A 20,268-nucleotide genomic window follows, 5' to 3' on the forward strand; every position below is an offset into this window, starting at 1 on the left:
AGTGATCACAGATGAGCGCCTTTTATAGTCGATGGTTTTAGCAGCACACACTTTTCATGTTATCGTGATATATGTCATTGGTGGAATCTGTTACCTTACACTCTTGAGAATTGTTTGTTATTTCTTTTAATATTTTTGCTGTTGTTGTGTTACTTGGGGGAATTATTGGGTCTGTTTTGTTGAATAATAATAACAGTACTCGTTGATTGTTTGCATTCAACACTCGTTGCTTTTAATTCCATCGGTCCATCATGAATTGTCCCATAAATCTATTGCATCTGTCTAATCAATATCCCTCTCTAACGAACTGTTGTTTTTCTTCCTACAGATATTTGGTCTCCTTCGTATCCCGATGAATCGTCCGAGTGGGGGGATGCCCCTGTTCCAGATGAGCGACCTCATGGACAAGAGATATGAGTCCCTCCGCTATATCTTCCAACTCTGTTACAGAGTCATCCAACATTCACAGAAAGGTTATCGAAAGAATCAGGTGAACACAACCTTCCCCACACACAAAAAATACCTTATTCCCGCCTACACACACACACAACGAATAACTTACTCCCCCACACACACGCACACAGGAGGAGATAGCCAACAAGTTTCTGCGGACAATGCAGAGTCAGATTGGGTATGGTGTGTTGGCTGAGGACACGATAGCTGCTCTGGTCAACAACAACAGCAAACTGCTTGAGAAGTATATACATGAGAACGAGATACAGATTTTTATACAGCTGCTGAGAAACAGTCGACAAAACAAGTGAGTGCAGGTGGTCCATTACAATGTGTAGCTTGTGTTTAGGAGTAGCTGATTGTATGTAGTAACCCTCAATAATATACGGTTAATGGGCTCCGTAGCATAACGAGCTTCAACTTCAGCAGGGCCACCAACAAGTTAATTTCGCTGTACGTAGAATTTTAATTGGTATCAACAAAAGCGTTTCGTTTCTTTATAGTCAGTCTGAATAATTATGGCTTCTATGCATCTACATCCTGTATAACTCTTTTTACAGATTTCTGACGTACATTGGTGACCTGTGTGTGTGTCAGGGAGTGCCCATTCAGAAGGTGCAGAACATGGTGTGTGACACTGTGCTCAAGGAGGAGAACTCGGACGTCCTCATGAGAGTCAGGTGACTAGGGGGTGTGGTCTTGAGGGGGTGATTCAACTACACAACACATTGCAAATTGATTGTAACTGGCATCTAGAATTTATTCATCGTGTGAATTTCAACGATTGATGATTTATCACTTTCAACCATTAATTTTTGTTTGTTTGTTTGTTTATTCTCTTTTGCTACCGCCCACTCCACCCCACACACACACACACACCCTCTGCAGTGTTGAGGGAGACGAGGTAATGCTTCATTGGACGGTGGATGGACAAAGCCGCTCCAAAAGTCAGGGGGCGTTGGCCAATGGGGCGAGGCGGCGAATACCGGACGACATGAAGAACCTCGACTATTTCCAGTCCCAACTTGAGCTGTTTGCCAAGATGTGTCATGGCCGACAATACCTCGCCATTAAGAGGGTCAAGGAACAGCTGCCAATAGATGTAGTACTGAGGTGAACGCATTGTGAAAGTGTTTTGATAAAGCCAGTATGTTGTTTGTTTGTTTGTGTTTATGCAAACACGTCAGCACAATACAAACTGTATAATCAGCTTTCGTGTGTTGTACGTGCTATCTTGTATTGGTTTACATTCTCTACTTAATATCCCATTAAAATGGTCCCCACACAGATGCATGGAGGACGTCTCTCTCCCATTCAGCCTCAGGGCTGCCTTCTGTCGTATCATGCAGTGTGTGCACCTGGACATCAGCCCTCAGGAGACAATGAGTGCCGTCAAGTATGCACGACTCTGGGACGCCATTCCTAAGAACACTGTCTTCAACGACTACTCTCCTTGGAAAACGTTGGGCCTCTCTGCATTTAGCATAAATATATACGATTAACTAAGTTTGGTACACTTTGAATTATGTTCACCTTTATTGCTTTACAATTTGTAATCTCTGAATTTATAAATGTATAGTTAAGAAGAAACCCAAAAACATGATGGTACTATAATTAGGTAATTATGTACAACTGCTATTGCTGTTATGCACATTTGTATCTCCCTCCCTGTAGCCGTGGTAATGGTGGCGCCAGCTGTGAGATCAGCACTGAGAGTGACTCTAAACCCTCACAAAATGAACTCGATATCAACGAAACAAGGTGCGTACCACATCCACTGCCACCGTGCATGTATTTGGTGTATGAGAATAAAAAAACGGCGATTTCAAAATTATGCTGTACATGTGTGACGAGAAATGTATTTACCTATATATGACATTTTGGTACGAGTACAGTGTACTTGCATGTATTCTATAATTGCCCTACATGTATTTAAGACCATTCTGTTTAGGAAGTACTTGATTGCACACCCTCCTCCACCACACCTATAGTGAGCCGGCATCCATTGGCCCGAGTCTAAAGGTCCCAGTGGAGGCTAAGCGGATGTGGTTCAGTCAACAGAAGAGAGCGGAGACTGAGGCCGTCACACTGCAGAAGACCACCTCATTTGTTGAGAGCTATCTTGGCAGCATTGTGTGGAGTTTCTCAGATAAGGAGCAGAACTTACTCACTAGAGAGGTATGTATAGGTGGAGAGAAGACCGCTCAGCTAGTGCTGCACAGTGAACCTGTTATATAGCTGTTGTCCCTCTCATGTATAAGAAGTGGCCTACTATATCAAAACACAGTCATGCATATAGAAACTTAGGCCCCATTAACCTAACTTACGTTGACGCCAGAGCACAACTTCCAATATTAAATTCTTGCTGTGGAAGTTGTATCAATAGCTAACCCCCTCCACACACACACACACACACACGCACACACACACAGGTTGTCTGTCTTGCCAGAATGATGGTGTACTTTGGGTTCTACAATTTCTCCAAGCTGCTCAACCTGACACGGGTGCTACTAGACGGACTCGATCGCAAATCAGCGTCTCGTAAATCAACTGCCGGGGGTCTCTTTGGTGTGGGCAATCTCGGTGAGGAGGGTAGGTCCGGGTGGTAGCTATGGTAACAATCTTTGTCTATGCATGGGGAAGCACAGTGGCCAAATAAACTTAGACTATGAACCTCTAGCTGAATGTATATACGTAGCTCTTGCTATAATTATATATATTCCATTATTTTTAGATGCATAGTGGCATAAAATTAATATTGTGTGTGTATTTTGCCCCCCTCCCCTCCCTCCAGGTAACAAGAGTGATAGAGTTGAGAGTGGGACATCGTCAGCACTGGGTCAGTTTGTCATGGCAACAGCTACACCCTTCCTAGGTAACGCTATGGCCGACGATCCGGACGACAGTTGGGTAAGTGCACGTGCTCTAGCTTGTTTCAATTGGATGGTTTGTTAGTAGCTATTTATAACCATAGATAGAATAGAGGAGAGATTGGAAACGGATTTGATTCACGTGATGTTTTTACATACGAAGTGGCTCTGTGACATTGTCATTTGAACTTGTTACTGGCTGCAACTTATTATGAGTCTCGCATCATTTGCTCTCTTTCAGGACACTGGATTCAAGGACGACGTAGAGCAAGTTGTCATGGATACCAAGAACAAGATCTTGGAAATTATCCTGTTCATTATGGATGTACGACTAGACCTACGCATCACCAACCTCCTGGTGCTCTACAAGAAGCAGTACCTCGAGCTCGAACAAGAGTTCTCCAGTCCACCTTGTGAGTGAAGGGATTGTTTGGTTTTTATACATGTAGCTACAGTACATCTATAGCTCCAACTTTAGGGCCAATTAATCAACTAGCTCATTCCTTGTTATAGATAGGTTAATTGTCATTTATTCAGTAATCTGTGATTACAGGACAGTAATTTTGGAGACAGAAAAGCACTATCCCTTATAGAGAGACGGTATTCAATACTGTATGTGTTTGGGAGGTTCCACTGTGTTGCTGTTGAAGTAACAGACCGTAACAGTTTGTAGATATAGACTGCTTTAGTTCGTAATGTTCTTCCGGCTAGAATGTGTGTAGTAGCCACTGTCTCTTGTGTGTTTCTGCAGCTGCCTCCGAGATCAGCCTCGATGAAATTCTTGACGAGTTTGAAGGAATATTTTACGGCCGGTAAGTGCATTTTAAACCGGTGTAATGATACACATGCAGTCAATGCATTAATAACGAGTTTGTTTAATTACTGACCCCCCCCCGCAGTGATGGGATAGATATGGATCTAGATGGGGTCAAAGGTCGACAGTTACTGCGTATCCTCATCCAGATGGTGATGGCCAGCCACGCCTCCCTCGCCTCTAATGCTCTCAATCTACTCATACGACACTTTTCTCAACGCAAGGAGATGGTGCAAGGGTTCAGACAGGTGGGTGTGGCAGTGGGTGTGGCATTGTAACATTGTGTTCCCTTGACTTTTCATTTTCAAACTACTATAACGGCCATAACTTGAGTTCCGCTCACCCAATTTCGTGATTTTCTAGACGCTTCATATGTATGGCGTACTCAAATCAAAGATTATTTTCAAGGCCGTTTTGACAAAAAAAAGAGAGTGAAAAGTGCAAATTTGGATACAAGCTGCATCTGATGAGCTTTCAGAAAATCACAAGATGTTTAAATTGAGCCAGCAGAACTAAAGTTATGGCCGCTGGAAATATCGATTGCTTAATTGTTTTAAATATTTATTTTTACGCTGCCCTTTAGTATTTTTGCTCCCCCACTAGGTCCAACTGCTCGTGTCTGCTGAGGACATTGACAACTACAAGACAATACGTAAGAACTTGGACAAATTGAAGGCTCTCGTTGAGGAAGCGGAGCTTTGGGTACAGAAGACACCGATGTTGTCAGAGCAACGGCAACCTAAGGTGAGACGATGTAACAATTTCAGACTTACAATTTAAACTCTCATTACAAGTGCTTATTTTGTTAAAAAAGTTATTCCAAATCCTTTATACGTACTTATAGTGTTATGCGTAGTGTTAGATGAAGGTGTGTGTATACTTGACGTGTGTAGACAGTATACACATATGTACGCACATAAAACATGTATGTCACGGTGTGTGCAGTCTTGCCTTTTTCTTCTTTATCTCCTCCTTTTACCCTCCAATATATATGCAGTTGTCTCGTAAATCAAGTGTGGCCGGTCCCATTGCAGAGGAGGTGGCGGCCATTGCAGCTGTCACCAAGTATATCTCTAACCCCAACGCGACCAGACGACCTAAGATGAAGGTGATCATGGAGACTTGTATTATTTGTTTAGCATAATTATTTGAGTATCGTAATTATGAAAACACATTTCTGTTTTCTGTAGCCACATTCAAAGCCTCAACGGTTGCCTAGCGATGCTGTAGGTGATGAACCTTCATTCAAGGATGCCTTGGTCAAGTACTCCAAAGTTAGCGAGGTGAGCAATATTAATGTCAACATCATTACTGTGGAATTCGAACAATCGAAATTAACCGAGGGTTTAGCACTTCTCGGCTGTTCAAAATATGCATGGCAAAGAAGCCTGGAGTCAGATTATAAATATGGGGCTATCAGCAAATAAGCCTTCCAAGACAACAAACCGCTCCAGCTTTTTTAGTGACCCGGCCTCTTTTGTTGTGTTCCTGGTACGGGATCACTTTAGATGTAAATAAGTGCCTCAAATATAGCTCTGCAGTCATGCACCGTGCAAGTTCTATTTCTTAGCCTTTTGCTCGCTTTTAACTATAACCCGTGACCTCCCACGCACCTCGGGTTATTAAGGCGAGCTCGTAGTATTGCTGTCCGTAACATAACCGGCCCCCCACACACACACCACACCCCCCACACACATAACCGCCCACACCACACACCACACACACATGCAGATACTCCACGAGCTAATAGACCTGTGTAAGGGCGACAATGTTGCTCACAAACAAAGGTTGCTAAGGAACATGAAGGCCCAGGAGGTGGTCCTGGAACTACTACAAGTTCCCTACAAGGTTATTTCAGCATCATGATAAGTATTAATAGTTAGCCGATAATAAAAATAATATATAGATAAAATATATAAATGCTTATACTGAAATGTATACCACAATTAACGCTGCGATTGTAAAACTATATATACCACCAGGAATTCATTTAAAACTTATCATCGTACAACCCCCCCCCCCACACACACACACACTGCAGTCAGAGGACTATCGTATGAGGGACATAATGAGAACAGCTCACGTGTTCTTGCAGCATTTCTGCAAGCACAACACTCCAAACCAAGGACTCCTCTACAGACACCTCGAGCTCTTCCTGCAGAGTGGCGATAATGTGAGAGCAGATGACACACACATTCTATTATGATCATGAGCATTCAAGTTGTTCTGTGAAATACTCTGTACTCTGTATTCAGCAACGACCAATTAATAGATTGGTATCTAGATAATTATTTCTTTGAACACTAACTTTCTTTAACCATACCATGTAATAGTATACGCTTCACCTTTTTGTTGAACATGCTCTGATCACTCAGTGTTAAATGAAAGTAGAAATAGAAATTGCATGCACTAAATTCAGTTTGCGAAGGTACATACAGTATACGTGATCATGGTTCGCTTTTGTGAGTTAGTAAAAACAGCCTTTTTACTCAAAGTATACTGCATGTATGATCCACACCCCCCCCCCCACTCCTCACAGGTGGTTGAAGCCGAGACCCTCACTGAGATATTCCGTGATAACGCTCACCTGTGTAGCAAGGTGACAGAGTCGGAGGTACAACACTTCGTCCATTGTATAGAGAAGAGCCGCAACGTCAAGTACCTCAAGTTCTTTCAGACCATCGTGCAGGGAGGGAAAGGGAGCAGGCGGGCACAGGAGATGGTCACTGAGGAGGTAATGGATCCTCTGTGCATGGTTGTTTGTTATTGTATAACTAGGGTGACACAAGGTGTCATGGGGCGAGCGAGCGTGTTAGCACTTGCTTGTCTTTCTTGGTCACTCTGTCTTCGAAGCCTTTGGGATATCCAGCCTTTATTGTTTATGTTTGGCTAGCCTGACTTCTTTCTCTTCAGCTGTTTCTTGGGCTCTTGCTTGTCTCTCTCGATCCCTCCTTATTCGAAGTCTTTCTTGTTTGCGTTCGTTGTCAGGAATACACGAAATTGGTAAGGACCGCGTGTGTAAAAACCAGCTATCAGGCCGTGCCCTACGTACCATTACATACATACAGAGAAATTTCCTACCGTCGTCACTAAGTTAAGGCTCGCTACGCTCGCCCCAATTATTGTGACTGTTGTTTAGAACTCCCTGTAAGCATTGAAGGTATATAGGTAGTAAATATAGTTACTGCATGACTTGCAGTGACAGCTAAATTACATGCAGTGCACATTGAACGTGTAGTTTTCTTTATAAATGTAGTTGTATATTATTATGTTTCGTAGGTTCAAGAATCCTTTCTAATAATTATGTCATTCACAGTGTAGTAAATTCATTAAGTACTACTACGTATTTTCAGTCAAAATGAGTGCAAAATAACTAATATAGCATCATTTTTCCCACACAAACTGATGACTCTGTTCTCTCCATAGTTGGCAAGTGCCGGAGAGGATGTGTTACTGTTCTACAACGACCAGGCCTTCCCCACTCTCCTCCAACTCATGAAGGACGACCCTGGTGACCAGGTGGGGGATCTTGCTTATCATCTCAACCTCGTTAAACTGCTCACGTACTGTACCGAGGGTAAGAATGTTTCCACGGAGATTAAGTGCCACTCCCTCCTACCACTGGACGAGATTGTACGCGTGTGCACTCATCCTGACTGTATACCAGATGTAAGTTAAATTTGTTGTGTGTGCTGGTTTATGCATGTGTACAGATCGAAACTTGGTAACGTTAATTGTTATCATGCATGCATACTTGGAACCAAATTTATTTCTAAGATCATGTGTATGCATGATACTGTCTGTATACTTGTATACTCGTTCTTATAATAAGATAGCAACTGGTCCATATATAATATTATATTCTCATCAGGTCAAGTATGCTATTAATTTCCAGTTCCTATTAGTATACCAATACGTAATTATTCCATTCCCAGGTTAAGAACACCTATGTTCAGTTCCTATACCATTGCTACGTTGACACACAAGTGGACAACAAGGAGACATTCACTAAGGAGCACGTTTGGGACCTGTTCAAGAACTTTATGATAGACATGGAGAACATATGCTCTCCACGGAGACTGGCCCTGGGCAGTGCGGAGGACACTATCCTGAGGGAATATGTATGTGAAACCATGCCAATGGTTGTGTCTGACTTTTTCAGGGCCGGTAGTCTGGCACTCAGTCAGATGAAGGTGCCGGTGAGTGGATAGGCAATCGTTGATGTAACAGTACTAAAAGGAATTTAAGCAGTTGTATAATATTTATACCAGTGACAGATAATTATACAGGTTCATGAATGTCATTGTATATTTCTTCTGCGATACTGACCAATGGTATATATAGACTGTATATCTACAGTTCCCCATGTGTTTCCACAGGCTCACCAGCAGACGTTCAAGGATCTGCTTCAGTCTCTTGTGAAGCTGCTTCAATGTAGCTATGTCCAGGACAATGACAATGATGAAATCAGAACAGAAATTGACAAGTGTATCAAGCTCATGCACAAAATTTGTAAGGGGGGGGGGGAGGCGGGGCATGTCTTAAGTTCTACAATAAATACTGTGTAGTACTAATTTCTTGCAGTGTGGCTTGTTGGTCTAGGGGCATGATTCTCGCTTTGGGTGCGAGAGGTCCCGGGTTCGAATCCCGGACAAGCCCATTCTTTTTTTTTATTGTCATGTTTGCTTGGGGTTGGAAGGGTCTCTTGTTAGAATCCCGGACAGGCACATTTTTATATCTTAATATTTTTTCTCTGCACAGCCAAAGATGAGGCCATTCCTTTACCAGCACAGCTAGATGATCAGCTCGTTAACTCAATGTCAACTAGAGGGGTAAGTAGTACAATTCAAATGAGAGAACGTTGCAACCTTTATTACTGCCCCTCTCCCAGGCTCGTATCCGAGGTCTCCAGTGGAGGAACAAAATAGTTGAAAAGAAGAAGATCAGTATGGCCAACATCCCAGCTGCTCAAGATAACGCTAACAAGGCAAAAACTATCATTGATGGAGCCACAGTGAGTGCAAACGTGTTACTCTACTGCATGCATAGTCTATAGGATAAATAAATCAACAATAAATTAATTACAACAAACACACTGACCAAAATCCCCCCCCTAGAATGTGATGATGCACATCAACGACAAATGGAAAGAACTGACGATTGCTGAGCAGTCTGTCCTGGTCAACATCTTCCATTCCCCTGAGGCCGTTTTCATTCCTGGTACCAAGACCTACAAAACATGTCGCCCTCGATTCATCTCGAGCATCATACTACACATGGAGAGCGATGTGTTCATAATGGACGAGGACCTGTGTGTGTGCGTGCTCATGAACATACGAGGCATGCTGGAGAAACCACCAGAACTTATGGAGGCCGTGAGTCACGTGATCGTAGGCATTTGTCATGTTAGCTTAGGGTATACTAGCTGATTTTTTTTTATCAGCCTTAAGGATATGAGACGCATACGTGTATATACCATATCTTTACTTAATAGGGAACTGCCTTGAGGGAGAAGTTGTTGCAGGTGTACTTTTCCACTTATGTTCAGCAGCAGTACCTCAATCCCATGCCTGAGGGCAGGGGAGGCCTGGCTGCCAAGGTAGTGTATATGATCATGCAATAATTAAATTAGAATAGACTGATAATTATGTCATTGAAAAAAGGTGTGTCATCGATCAGTGTAACTATCGAAATAAATGCTGCTTAGGCCTATACATGAATATTGAACTTGTGTATAGTTATAGTATACAGTTCTGTGTTTTATTATCCTCCAAATAGTTATTTGTGTGTTATTATAGTGTCATATTTCTGCTCTGCATGTTCCTCAGATGCGTAAATTGAGCATCGCTAGTCGAGTGTCCCGACTGTCGGACCCACAGCAGCTGGCCGTGTGTCTGGGGCCTATTATTCTCAAACTGGAAGAGGTTCAGTCACGACTCAATAGGTACGATAATGTTCGTATTGGGTGAAAAATGGGCCCGTTGAGTTGAATTAACATACCATCTGAAAAAGCTGTTAAGCTTTCTAAAATTTGACGAACAGCACATAGTTATTGTTGTTTAAAGAAGCATAATTATGATTATGATGTCCGTGTAAATACTCACAGGCACGGGCTGACCCAGCTGATCATTAAGCTGATGACAGATAGTGCCCACAACAACGTGATCCTGGAGACGGTACAGCTGGCTGTTTCCCTACTCAAGGGAGGCTACGTTGAGGTCCAGGTCAGTCATCATGTGACTCACAAATCACCCTGCATGCATGGGTCTTAACCACCAAAAAACTGAACACGCAATATGCTTGTATGGTGTTCTAGGCAGGAAATATCTTTGTATTATAAGCAAACGGTATAAATTATTTTATACGAATAACTCATAATTATAGTGTAGTATTGTCTACCTGATCATAATACGTAAGAGTCGCAATAAGTTACATGGTCACTATATACCCACTTCGAATCACAATGCACAGGAGACGTTTCAACAGCATTTGTCTTACCCTCACTCTGAGAAGTTCTTTCAAGCCATCCATAACCGTTTCCAAGAGGCCCAGAACGAGGTCAAGCTCAACCCCATGGGCTTCATCGTCACTCAAAATGTTGGTGTATATAGTTATGTGTATATCTATTTTTATACCTATTACTACACAATAAAAGCATTATTTTGTGTTCAGTGGACTGTGTATATTATCGCCAATGTTCATTAAACATGTACAACTTTGACCCTAGGAGGAGAGTACGACACTAGTAATGACGGGGGCGGGGCAGAAGTCCAGTTTCAACAGATCCTCCCCTCTCATATCTCACCTCTCCATGGACGTACAGGTATAAGCCTGCACGTCATGTGACAACTTCTATATCTATCTATCTCACAACTACATGTCTTTATTTTTTTAATCTTTAGTTCACCATTAGTCCCTTTTACAGTACACTCGTAGAAAGACAGTGCATACTACTATCCCTGTATCTCAATCCTCGGTCTTTTAATTTGTTCCTTTATCATGTGCCCCTCAATGATCCCCTGGTCTTCTGTAGGAGCAAATTTCTCTAGCAGCGGCTGCTACTCAGAACACTGGCCGGAGTGGGCGTAGTCGCAAGCGGGCAATGTCGTCAGAATTCATGGACCCCTCTCCCATTAGTATCGTTGCCGGGGAAACAGTGATGGAACAGTCGGAGCTGGTTGTCATGACACCACTCATACACTTCCTGCAACTGCTCTGTGAGAATCACAACCACTTCTTACAGGTGAGAGAATCAAATCAACTCTCGAGTCGATTGGCTCATGTACAGCAATTTGTGTTACTCATATATATAGCTACATCATATTAGCTGTACTTTTTCAATTGCCTTTGTGATAAATTAAATTAGCATACAACTATAAATGCATGCACTCTATAATTATATATTCTGTTTTTATGACATCTAGACACTAAAGATTTATAATACAAAATCTCTTTTAAACTGTTCAACTACACACACCCCCACGTTCCACAGAACTACCTCCGCAAGCAGGACTACAGCAAGACCAGCTACAACCTGATCCTGGAGACCCTCCGCTTCCTCGACTGTCTGTGTGGGGCCACCACCGGAGGACTTGTGTTACTCAGTCTCTACATCCACTCTAATAATGTGTGTCTCATCAACCAGTGCCTGGCCGCACTCACCGAGTACTGTCAGGGACCATGTCACGATAACCAGGTGAGCTCTTACCGTTAAATTTACTTGTGCCAGCTACGAAGTGATGAAAATTGTTTTGTAACCGTATATACTAAGTCAGCTATAGCTACTTAACTAATGTTACGTGTGTACGTATAGGCAAATATTATTAGGGAGTCTTAAAGATGATATAATTATGTACATACTTTCTCCAATTGCTATAACTATTGTTCTATAAACTGGCACGTTTTGTCCCTACAGAAATGCATTGCGAGTACAGAGTCGAGTGGTATTGACATCGTTGTTCAGATACTGCAAGCGGAGCTAACTGCTCTGGAGGACCACCAAGACCTAGCTCTGGAGCTAAAGGTATGTATATGGTATTATACGTACAGGGACAGGGTTCTATCTAGTGGGGGGGGCAGGGGGGAAGGGGGGAAGCTTCCCCCCCAAACTATCCAACTTCCCCCCCAAACTATCTAACTTCCCCCCCAAACTTTCCAGCTTCCCCCCTGGTACCTTCTTGCACTTACACTGTACTAATACCGTATAGCGGGTATATTTCGAGGGTATAAATTTTCGCGGATGGACCATTACAAAGGATTTCGCGGATTTTATTTTCGTGGTCTGAGTTCCAGCCTTTTGGCGCATGCGCACATCAACATGCAGCTGTTACCACCACACCGTTAGCCTCGAATCCAGGCCTAGCCTATAACGGTGAGGCACCTCTTATTGTCGATAGGTGTGGTCAATAATACTGAACACGCCTACTATTCAATAAAGATATAAATTTTCGTGGGTATAAATTTTCGCGGTAGAGGCTCAATCCGCGAAAACCGCGAACATTTATACCCTCGAAATATACCCGCTATACGGTACCCACTTTTGCATACTATTGTGGAGTACATGCAGATTATAGTACTGCCATAGATACTATATTCCCATAGATACTATTTTCCTATAGTATCTATGGTATTATACTGCACTGTACTATAATTGGGTAATCTATTAACTAGTGCTCTAGAAGAAGTTATTTATCACTACAAACATTTCAAGCAAAGAAGAATAATGCTTTAATAATTATACACATTTGTGAACCTCTATTTGTGCACCTTAAATTTTTAAGTAAAAGACCTTATTTGGCTCAAATTGCGTCTCTGGCCATCTAGAATAAAAAATTTTCCGGGGGAGGACCCCTGGACCCCCCTTTCAGCCTACGGCTCGTGCTTTGCACTCGCCGTAGGCTTCCCCCCACAAAATATCTTCCCCCCCAAAATATTTCCTCTAGATAGAACCCTGAGGGAATACTTGTCTCTTGTGTTTTAAATTTACTATTTTTTATTCGGATCGATGGTAAAGATCAAAATTAATGGAGGCATTGTATTAGTATAAATATAGCATCTAGCAATTAACATTCTAGGGAGGATAAATGAATTAAGTTGAACTTGTGATAGAAAAAGAAAAAATTTAATACATACAGCCAGGTTAAAATGCCCCCCTCTCCCCCCCCCCCCCCCAACTCTCCATAGCATATTTTCAACTTGTGTTAGCAGCTAGGCCATGTCTTTATTGCCACTGGTGTCCTCCTCAGAACAATGCTATCAAAACACTCCTCGCTGTCATGGAGAGTCACCAAGACACTGACATCATCGACCGAATCATGGTCAAGATTGCCAACCCTCCTGAAGTACTGGTGAGTTTATTAACGTACCTCAGACAGAATAGGCACGTACGTATACAATCCTATATGCAGAGACTCATTGATATAAGTCAGCTAGAACCAAAGTATACACAAGTCGTGTAATAAATTAGTCACTGAATTGATGTTGATGAGTTTTGAACATTCCATGAGAATTTTGACTAGTTCATACCGCGATAAGAATGGAAAATGACACATTTTCAGCAGGAATAGGATTGACTAGAGAATTTCGATATCAATAGTAATTTATTATACTAATGCCCCCACGCTACTACCACAGATCGATGTTTGCTCAGCTATCTACAAACAGTCTTCCAGTGGCCGGACCTACAATGAGGAGAACTCTCCACTGGTGGTGGGTCACAACGTGTACATCCTGGCCTATCAGCTGGCACAGTACAAGAAGGAGCTGAAGGCAGCACTAGACAAGGCCACCAGCAAGGGGGAAGCTATTGGATACTATGCCAGGAACACTGCTCAGATTGAGGTGGGTGTGGTCAGATTGAGGTGGGTGTGGTCTGATTGCGTGTTTGTTAGTTAGCGTTAAATTTTGTTTCTGTTCCCACCATCCCACTCTCTCTCTCTCTCTCTCACTAGTACACAGAGTCCTAATGTATAATATTAATTCTCTTCTCTTCTTTCCCTACTATCCTCCACTGTCAATTACACTTCTTCATCAATGATGCTAATAAATAGTATGCGATCAAGACCAAGTACTATAGCTCACTCATTCTATTGATTGATAATGTATATGTACATAGATTCTAAACATGTATGGTAAACACTGTCCATTGGGGATTGATTTAACCACACCCATTGCCCCTCCCCCCACAGGTGGTACGTAAGGACCGTACACTGGAGCAGATCATCTTCCCCATCCCCAGTGTCTGCCATTACCTCACGGATGAGTCCAAGGCTCGGGTCATGATCGACACGGAGTGCAACGAACAGGGGAGCAAGGTCGACGACTTTTTTAAAAGGACCAACGAGCTCCACGAAGAAATGGAGTGTCAAAAAGACCTGAGAGGTATTGTAGGCGGATTACGAGTACCTATAATTATGTTGTAGTGTGAGTGGCCTGTGCATGTGATACAGAGCAAAACAATAGTTAGAAGTATAAGTTCCTTGAACCACTGTTATCAAGTTATATAGCTGTTTAAATTAAGAGTTGAGTTTATGATTGTACAGTGTATCGCTCTTGCACTGTCTAGATACACGTATAGGTGTAGCATCTTCGAACTTTATAGTTCTTGAATCAATATATACGTGTGTGTATAGACACTTTTCTAGGCCCTGATAAATTACTCTTTTTTTCTAATTAATCCCCCCAAAAGTTGACGTAATTAACAATTAAGACCAAATTAAAACGTGCAACTGACACACGACATAGTTAAGTGTTATGATTCACCAACCATTTTTTGCCCTGAAAATGTCGTTATGCAAAATTTAATGTAATGATCTTTACCAAAATGAATATTGTGATGCCTATTATTCCCAATTTTTATTGAGACACCTTGTTATGCTAATTATTCCAAAAGGGCCTAACTGATAAATTATTCCTCCTTCTTTCTCGTCTCCCCTCTCCCTCAGATCGAATGGTCCAGTATAAGATAGCTCGTCACATGGGTCTGTGGTCCAGTATCTCGTTCTACCTTGCCTTCTGTCTCAACATGATGGTGGTCTTTCTCTACCCCTTCGACAAGGGCTCCAATTACATCAGTGAGTACTGCACAAGTGCTTCTGTTAATAATTATAGCACTGTTATAGTACACACTGTATGACTGGATACTTGTACTTCATTTCCCTTAGTTAGCATTTACTCCGAGTACTTTAAAATGTATATACATTGTATAATAATTATATCATAGCCACCATGTACCCCGATGGCTATGGACTTTGTGCAAGAGCTGATCGAGCAACTTTTATTCAAAATAATTATTGGTCCTCATAATTATAAACGTGCATTTAGTGACTGGTGAAGTATTTATGCCCCTCCGATAATTCCAGACTCTATGGATTTGAAGACGTCCATGTTGCTATGGATGGTGTTAATTGCTTCTATACTACTATTAATCTATGGAGACAGGAAACACATCAAGCGCTACTCTGTGTCTTTAGCGGCACTGGCTGTTATCAGGAGTCTGGTTACCTTGGGGATGCAGCCGACACTATTCCTGCTCGGATTCTTACAGGTATACTCCTATCTTAGCGGCCCCTCACTCAAGTATTTTAATAAAGGAAAATCAAAATTTGAGGTTTTACCAATTCAAGATTATGATAGTTTTTGCATAATGTGGACGGTATACTGGTAGCGTGTGTTTTGATTGTAGCTGTGGACAAATCTCTGTTTAATTTTGAGGCTTATAGAACATGTTAAGGTGTATTAGTTGAACACCTTTTATCCAATAATCTTACCTCCCCCCCCCCCCCCACACACACACAGCTTGTCAACAAAGGCGTGTTCATAGTGAGTCTATTATCAAATCGTGGCATCCTTCGTAAGCTGTGGACTGTTCGACCACGACGGGCCACAAAACATTATTTTCAGTTTATTCGTGAGCTGAGCTCTGACCTCTTCTTCAGTCCCCACCTCCCTTATTATTGGATGCAGTTCACATTCTGTTTCCTGGGGTTCAGTATACACGAGTTCTTCTACTGGGTACTGGTGAGTGTGGTGTGTGGGTGTGGTGTGGAGTGGGCGTGCTCGCGTGTGTTGTATGGTGTGTGGGTAGGTAATTGAATGTGTTTACTAGTGTAGTGGGGTAATTATGTAGCTTCTGTTTACATTCAGTCTAGAAATTGATTTTGAATCCATGCAGCTGTCACACACAATAGCCTTGAAACCAATTACATGTGCTTCAACCTGTGTTCACTGTTTGTCTAAACTTAACCAGAGTCGAACACTATGGACAGTCTTCACTGCATGTACATTCATATGAATATAGCTACCGTTAGAATCCACGATTGTACACACACTACACACACACACGCACACGCACACGCACACACACACACACACACATGCACACACACACACACAGCTGATTGACATAGTCTATCGCTACGACACGCTGATGAACGTGATCAACAGTGTTCTCAGGAACTACCAGTCCATTCTCCTCACTACCATACTCGCCATTATCATCATCTATCTCTACGCCATCATCGGGTACTTGTTCTTCGCAGATGATTTTAGACTGGTCACCAACCCCCTCCCAATGATTGCCGGGGAGTGTCAAGGTGAGGAGCGGGGTTATTGATAGTTGGTGAGATTCAATAAGGCTAGGTATTGTACCAGGAGTGCACTCCTGATTGTACTTATATGTACTTATAGTTCCTGAAAGATCTAACACAGATATTATGACTGTACAGTGTTAAATGAGGAATATTTGTTCTCAATAGGAAAGAGAATTGTTCCCTAGGGTTAGAGTTAAAGTGCATGTGAAAGGCAATAATTCAGGAAGCTTTAAAAAACTTCGCTTTTGTAAACAAGGATGTTACTGCCTGAAACAAAATGTTTTCTCCAGCTTACAATAATCACGTACTAATCCTGGCTCGATACAATACTCCACATACAACACACGCACGCACACACACACACACACACACACACACACACACACACACACACACACACACACACAGCTGATGGTGTAGGTTGCAGCGATTCCCCTGCAGAGTGGCCGGTAGTGATGGAGAAGAGCTGTGATACTCTATTCAACTGTTTCATGACCACCATTAAAGAGGGCCTGAGGGCAGGGGGAGGGATCAGTGATGTCCTCAGGAAACCATCTAGTCAGGTAAGGGAGGGGGAGGGGCAATGTCATCCAGTTGCAGGGAATTATTAGTTTACAGCGATTTCGGCTTAAAAATTTTTAATAGTTTGTATTCGTATGTAATGCTCAGGGGGGGGGGGGGTGGGGCACAGGGCACAGGTATACATGCCACATGCCTTGCCCAGCATTAAACAAATCTACTTAAAAAGGCGAACTCCTTACTGCCTAGTGATTATTTGTTTATCATTCTTCCTCTTTTGCGCCACATTCTCTCCAGGACCGTCTGTATCACCTGCGGACAGCCTTTGACCTCACCTTCTTTTTCATCGTCATAGTGATTATCATCCAGAACCTCATCTTTGGCGTCATCATCGACACCTTTGCTGCCCTCAGGGCTGAGAAGGACCACAAGGAAGAGGTGCTCAAGAACACATGCTTCATCTGTGGTAAGGGGTCATTTAATATACTAGCGCTTCGTGTTCCGTTATAATATTATGATGCCTGTGTGATAAATGATAAAACGGGTACAGGATGTTCATATATAAGTGACAATGCCTGATTGCTGCAACTCAGCCTTACCTGCTTGTGCATGTGTAATATACCCTTTCCTGTACTACTGAATCCCCCCGCACACACACTTACCCACCTAGCTCCCACACACCTTCCCACCCCCATGCACACACCCATGCACACACCTTCTCCACCCCCACATGCACAGGTCTCCCGCGAGGTGCCTTTGAGAACAAGGACGTGACGTTCCACAAACACATCATTCAGGAGCACAACGTTTGGCACTACCTCTACTTTATAGTGCACCTCAAGACTAAAGACACCACTGAGTTCACTGGACCGGAGAGCTACGTATTCAAGATGATACAGCCTTCATTCAACGTAAGTCACAAATTAAGTTAGGAGATATTGACCTCTATGATTACCTCGACCTTGAGACAAGGAAATGATGAATCATCTAGTCATAAGTTGGCTTCTGTTGCTCTTAGATCATCAATGCTGAATATGCTATTGAGAGTGATGCTAGGCCAGGCTCCTCTTCACAAGGAAAAGCTCCTGACTTGGAATGGTTTCCACGATTGCGATGTATGTCACTACTAAATCCTGAAGAGGTTGAACAGGAGCAGTACGAAATGAGAGACCTTCAACTGCAGTTACTCGAGACCAACATGCTCGTCAAGAGCCTGTCAGTCCAGCTCAACGACCTTAAAGAGCGGGTGAGTGGCACAAAATTATGTAAATATTACATGGAACTTTAGTTGGGTATAGATGCAATACAGAGGAGGGTGGGCAGGGTCAAAAGGTCACTAATGAATCATCATATGAGCTTATGTTTTGTGCAGTAAATTTGCAAGTTTGACTGCACATCGCGCCCTGATTCTTGTGATAAAGTAGCCCCTTCATGTTACTGCTGCTGCAAATTAGTTAACTTTTAGCTACTGCTCCCCTCCAGAGAAATCATGCAGTGCCAAAAAGGGGTGACCTCTCACAAAGGTCGTAGTTCTGTCATGTCAAACTGACCTCTGACCTTTATAAAGTAGGAGCTACCGTGCTGTAGAGTGAATGTATAGCTCAGCTATATCATCATCAAGTATACTCTTGTTTCCAGAATGAAAAGGTGGCCTGCTGGCTAGAAAAGAGCTTGATAAAGTAGGTTCAAGTATTTTAATAAAGACTACGCCATTATTAACTTTTTGGCTTCGTGACCAACCTCCTCTGGATGCAATATGCAATAACTTAGTAAAAAGAAGGAAACCCATCCATCATGGCTTGCATGCATGTCACTGAGTTGTCAGCATAACTATATGAACTATGCATGCATGTAAGACTGACTTATTTGTTGTAACTCTGTTGTTCAAAAGTTCATTATTAAACTCCTGGTGGTATAAAATTGCAATTTGGAAAAGGTGACCTTATGCGGCCATGCACAACTTGTGTAGAACCCACTCAATGCCACAGGTGCATGGTTGCCATTAGGCTTCACAAGAGTCCATAATAAAGTCTTACCTTGCATCACAAGTATTCGGAAAGTAACGTGACTTCCTGCATGCTTGGTAATTGCCAATCTGAGTGGCTGGAGCACTTGCCTATAATCATAGAGGCAGCAATAATATTATGATTTGAGTTGATCACTCATTTCACGTTATTTCTCTGAATACATAAGGCAAGGATACGTACTTTTATAATGGACTCTTGGCATTTACTCATGTAAAATTGTTGCTTCACTGCATTTTTTTACAGATGATAGCTCAGCGAAAGATGCAACAGCACAGAACGCTGCAAGACCGGTTACCAGGCAACGCTCCACAACACGTTCGAATGTCATCTTATCCAATGGGACCCTAGTGAAATAAACTCATTCTTCTTATTTGTCCAATTTGATATCGTATAATTGAAATTATTGTGATGAAGTTGGTAGATTAACAACTGATTTGTTTCATTACACAATCATGATCATGATTTTATCCACTAGGAATTCATAATTATATGCATTAGTGTATTTTTACTATGTCTTGTACAATCTATAATTATTGTAACGATGTTGTCTCATTTAGTTGCCTTTTGGATCTCTGAAAATCAAAGGAAATTAATGCAGTGGGGTGTTAATTTGCATATTGCACTTTGGTCAGTTCTGTACCGTTTAGAGCTAAATTTTTGAGGAGCTTGTTTTCGTGGGTTAGTAATCCTACACGAAAATTATGCTATAGACATCTACATGCAAAATTTAAAGGTGTGGCCTGGGGATGCTATCAGAAATGCTTTCAGAGACCAATTCCACTTGTGCTATAGATAATATCAAGGAATCTCGTATAGCGGGTAATTTTCAGGGGACAAAATATTCGTGGTTCAGACATTTCGTGGGGGTAGGCAAGGTCGCTTTATTCGTGGGTAAAATATTTGTGGTCAGCCAACCACAAAAACCACGAATATTTTGCCCCCACGAAAATTACACTCTGGGATACTACAACCAGCCCATGTAGAAACTTCCTAAA

General features: G+C 42.2%; 1 protein-coding gene and 1 non-coding gene across 4 annotated transcripts in view; both read left to right on the forward strand.

Annotated features, from left to right (window-relative positions):
- LOC135345187 (inositol 1,4,5-trisphosphate receptor type 2-like) overlaps positions 1-19,815 on the forward strand; it is a 33,437-nt gene extending 13,622 nt beyond the window's left edge. For 2 of the 3 annotated variants that reach the window (XM_064542553.1, XM_064542555.1), the window contains 44 exons: positions 329-490; positions 585-760; positions 1,014-1,133; positions 1,342-1,566; positions 1,742-1,915; positions 2,128-2,214; positions 2,445-2,631; positions 2,886-3,045; positions 3,248-3,363; positions 3,565-3,736; positions 4,075-4,135; positions 4,223-4,385; positions 4,741-4,881; positions 5,135-5,245; positions 5,328-5,420; positions 5,869-5,985; positions 6,179-6,310; positions 6,677-6,871; positions 7,564-7,806; positions 8,073-8,336; positions 8,517-8,649; positions 8,899-8,969; positions 9,029-9,151; positions 9,255-9,512; positions 9,632-9,736; positions 9,966-10,081; positions 10,244-10,361; positions 10,609-10,734; positions 10,865-10,960; positions 11,171-11,380; positions 11,630-11,833; positions 12,053-12,160; positions 13,383-13,484; positions 13,771-13,977; positions 14,325-14,517; positions 15,081-15,209; positions 15,498-15,682; positions 15,934-16,155; positions 16,532-16,730; positions 17,136-17,290; positions 17,544-17,712; positions 17,985-18,157; positions 18,265-18,492; positions 19,517-19,815. In XM_064542553.1, coding sequence (XP_064398623.1) covers positions 329-490; positions 585-760; positions 1,014-1,133; positions 1,342-1,566; positions 1,742-1,915; positions 2,128-2,214; positions 2,445-2,631; positions 2,886-3,045; positions 3,248-3,363; positions 3,565-3,736; positions 4,075-4,135; positions 4,223-4,385; positions 4,741-4,881; positions 5,135-5,245; positions 5,328-5,420; positions 5,869-5,985; positions 6,179-6,310; positions 6,677-6,871; positions 7,564-7,806; positions 8,073-8,336; positions 8,517-8,649; positions 8,899-8,969; positions 9,029-9,151; positions 9,255-9,512; positions 9,632-9,736; positions 9,966-10,081; positions 10,244-10,361; positions 10,609-10,734; positions 10,865-10,960; positions 11,171-11,380; positions 11,630-11,833; positions 12,053-12,160; positions 13,383-13,484; positions 13,771-13,977; positions 14,325-14,517; positions 15,081-15,209; positions 15,498-15,682; positions 15,934-16,155; positions 16,532-16,730; positions 17,136-17,290; positions 17,544-17,712; positions 17,985-18,157; positions 18,265-18,492; positions 19,517-19,621 — 6,834 coding nt within the window. In that variant the 3' untranslated portion in view covers positions 19,622-19,815. The remainder of the gene's footprint in view (positions 1-328; positions 491-584; positions 761-1,013; positions 1,134-1,341; positions 1,567-1,741; positions 1,916-2,127; positions 2,215-2,444; positions 2,632-2,885; positions 3,046-3,247; positions 3,364-3,564; positions 3,737-4,074; positions 4,136-4,222; positions 4,386-4,740; positions 4,882-5,134; positions 5,246-5,327; positions 5,421-5,868; positions 5,986-6,178; positions 6,311-6,676; positions 6,872-7,563; positions 7,807-8,072; positions 8,337-8,516; positions 8,650-8,898; positions 8,970-9,028; positions 9,152-9,254; positions 9,513-9,631; positions 9,737-9,965; positions 10,082-10,243; positions 10,362-10,608; positions 10,735-10,864; positions 10,961-11,170; positions 11,381-11,629; positions 11,834-12,052; positions 12,161-13,382; positions 13,485-13,770; positions 13,978-14,324; positions 14,518-15,080; positions 15,210-15,497; positions 15,683-15,933; positions 16,156-16,531; positions 16,731-17,135; positions 17,291-17,543; positions 17,713-17,984; positions 18,158-18,264; positions 18,493-19,516) is intronic. The other variant, XM_064542554.1, reaches the window with a different exon arrangement.
- On the forward strand, positions 8,725-8,796 carry Trnap-ugg (transfer RNA proline (anticodon UGG)). Its single transcript has one exon. It is a non-coding gene; the product is annotated as a tRNA-Pro (tRNA).
- Positions 19,816-20,268: the final 453 nt, after the last annotated feature.

This window comes from Halichondria panicea, chromosome 12 (assembly GCF_963675165.1).
Source record: "Halichondria panicea chromosome 12, odHalPani1.1, whole genome shotgun sequence".
Taxonomy (NCBI): domain Eukaryota; kingdom Metazoa; phylum Porifera; class Demospongiae; order Suberitida; family Halichondriidae; genus Halichondria; species Halichondria panicea.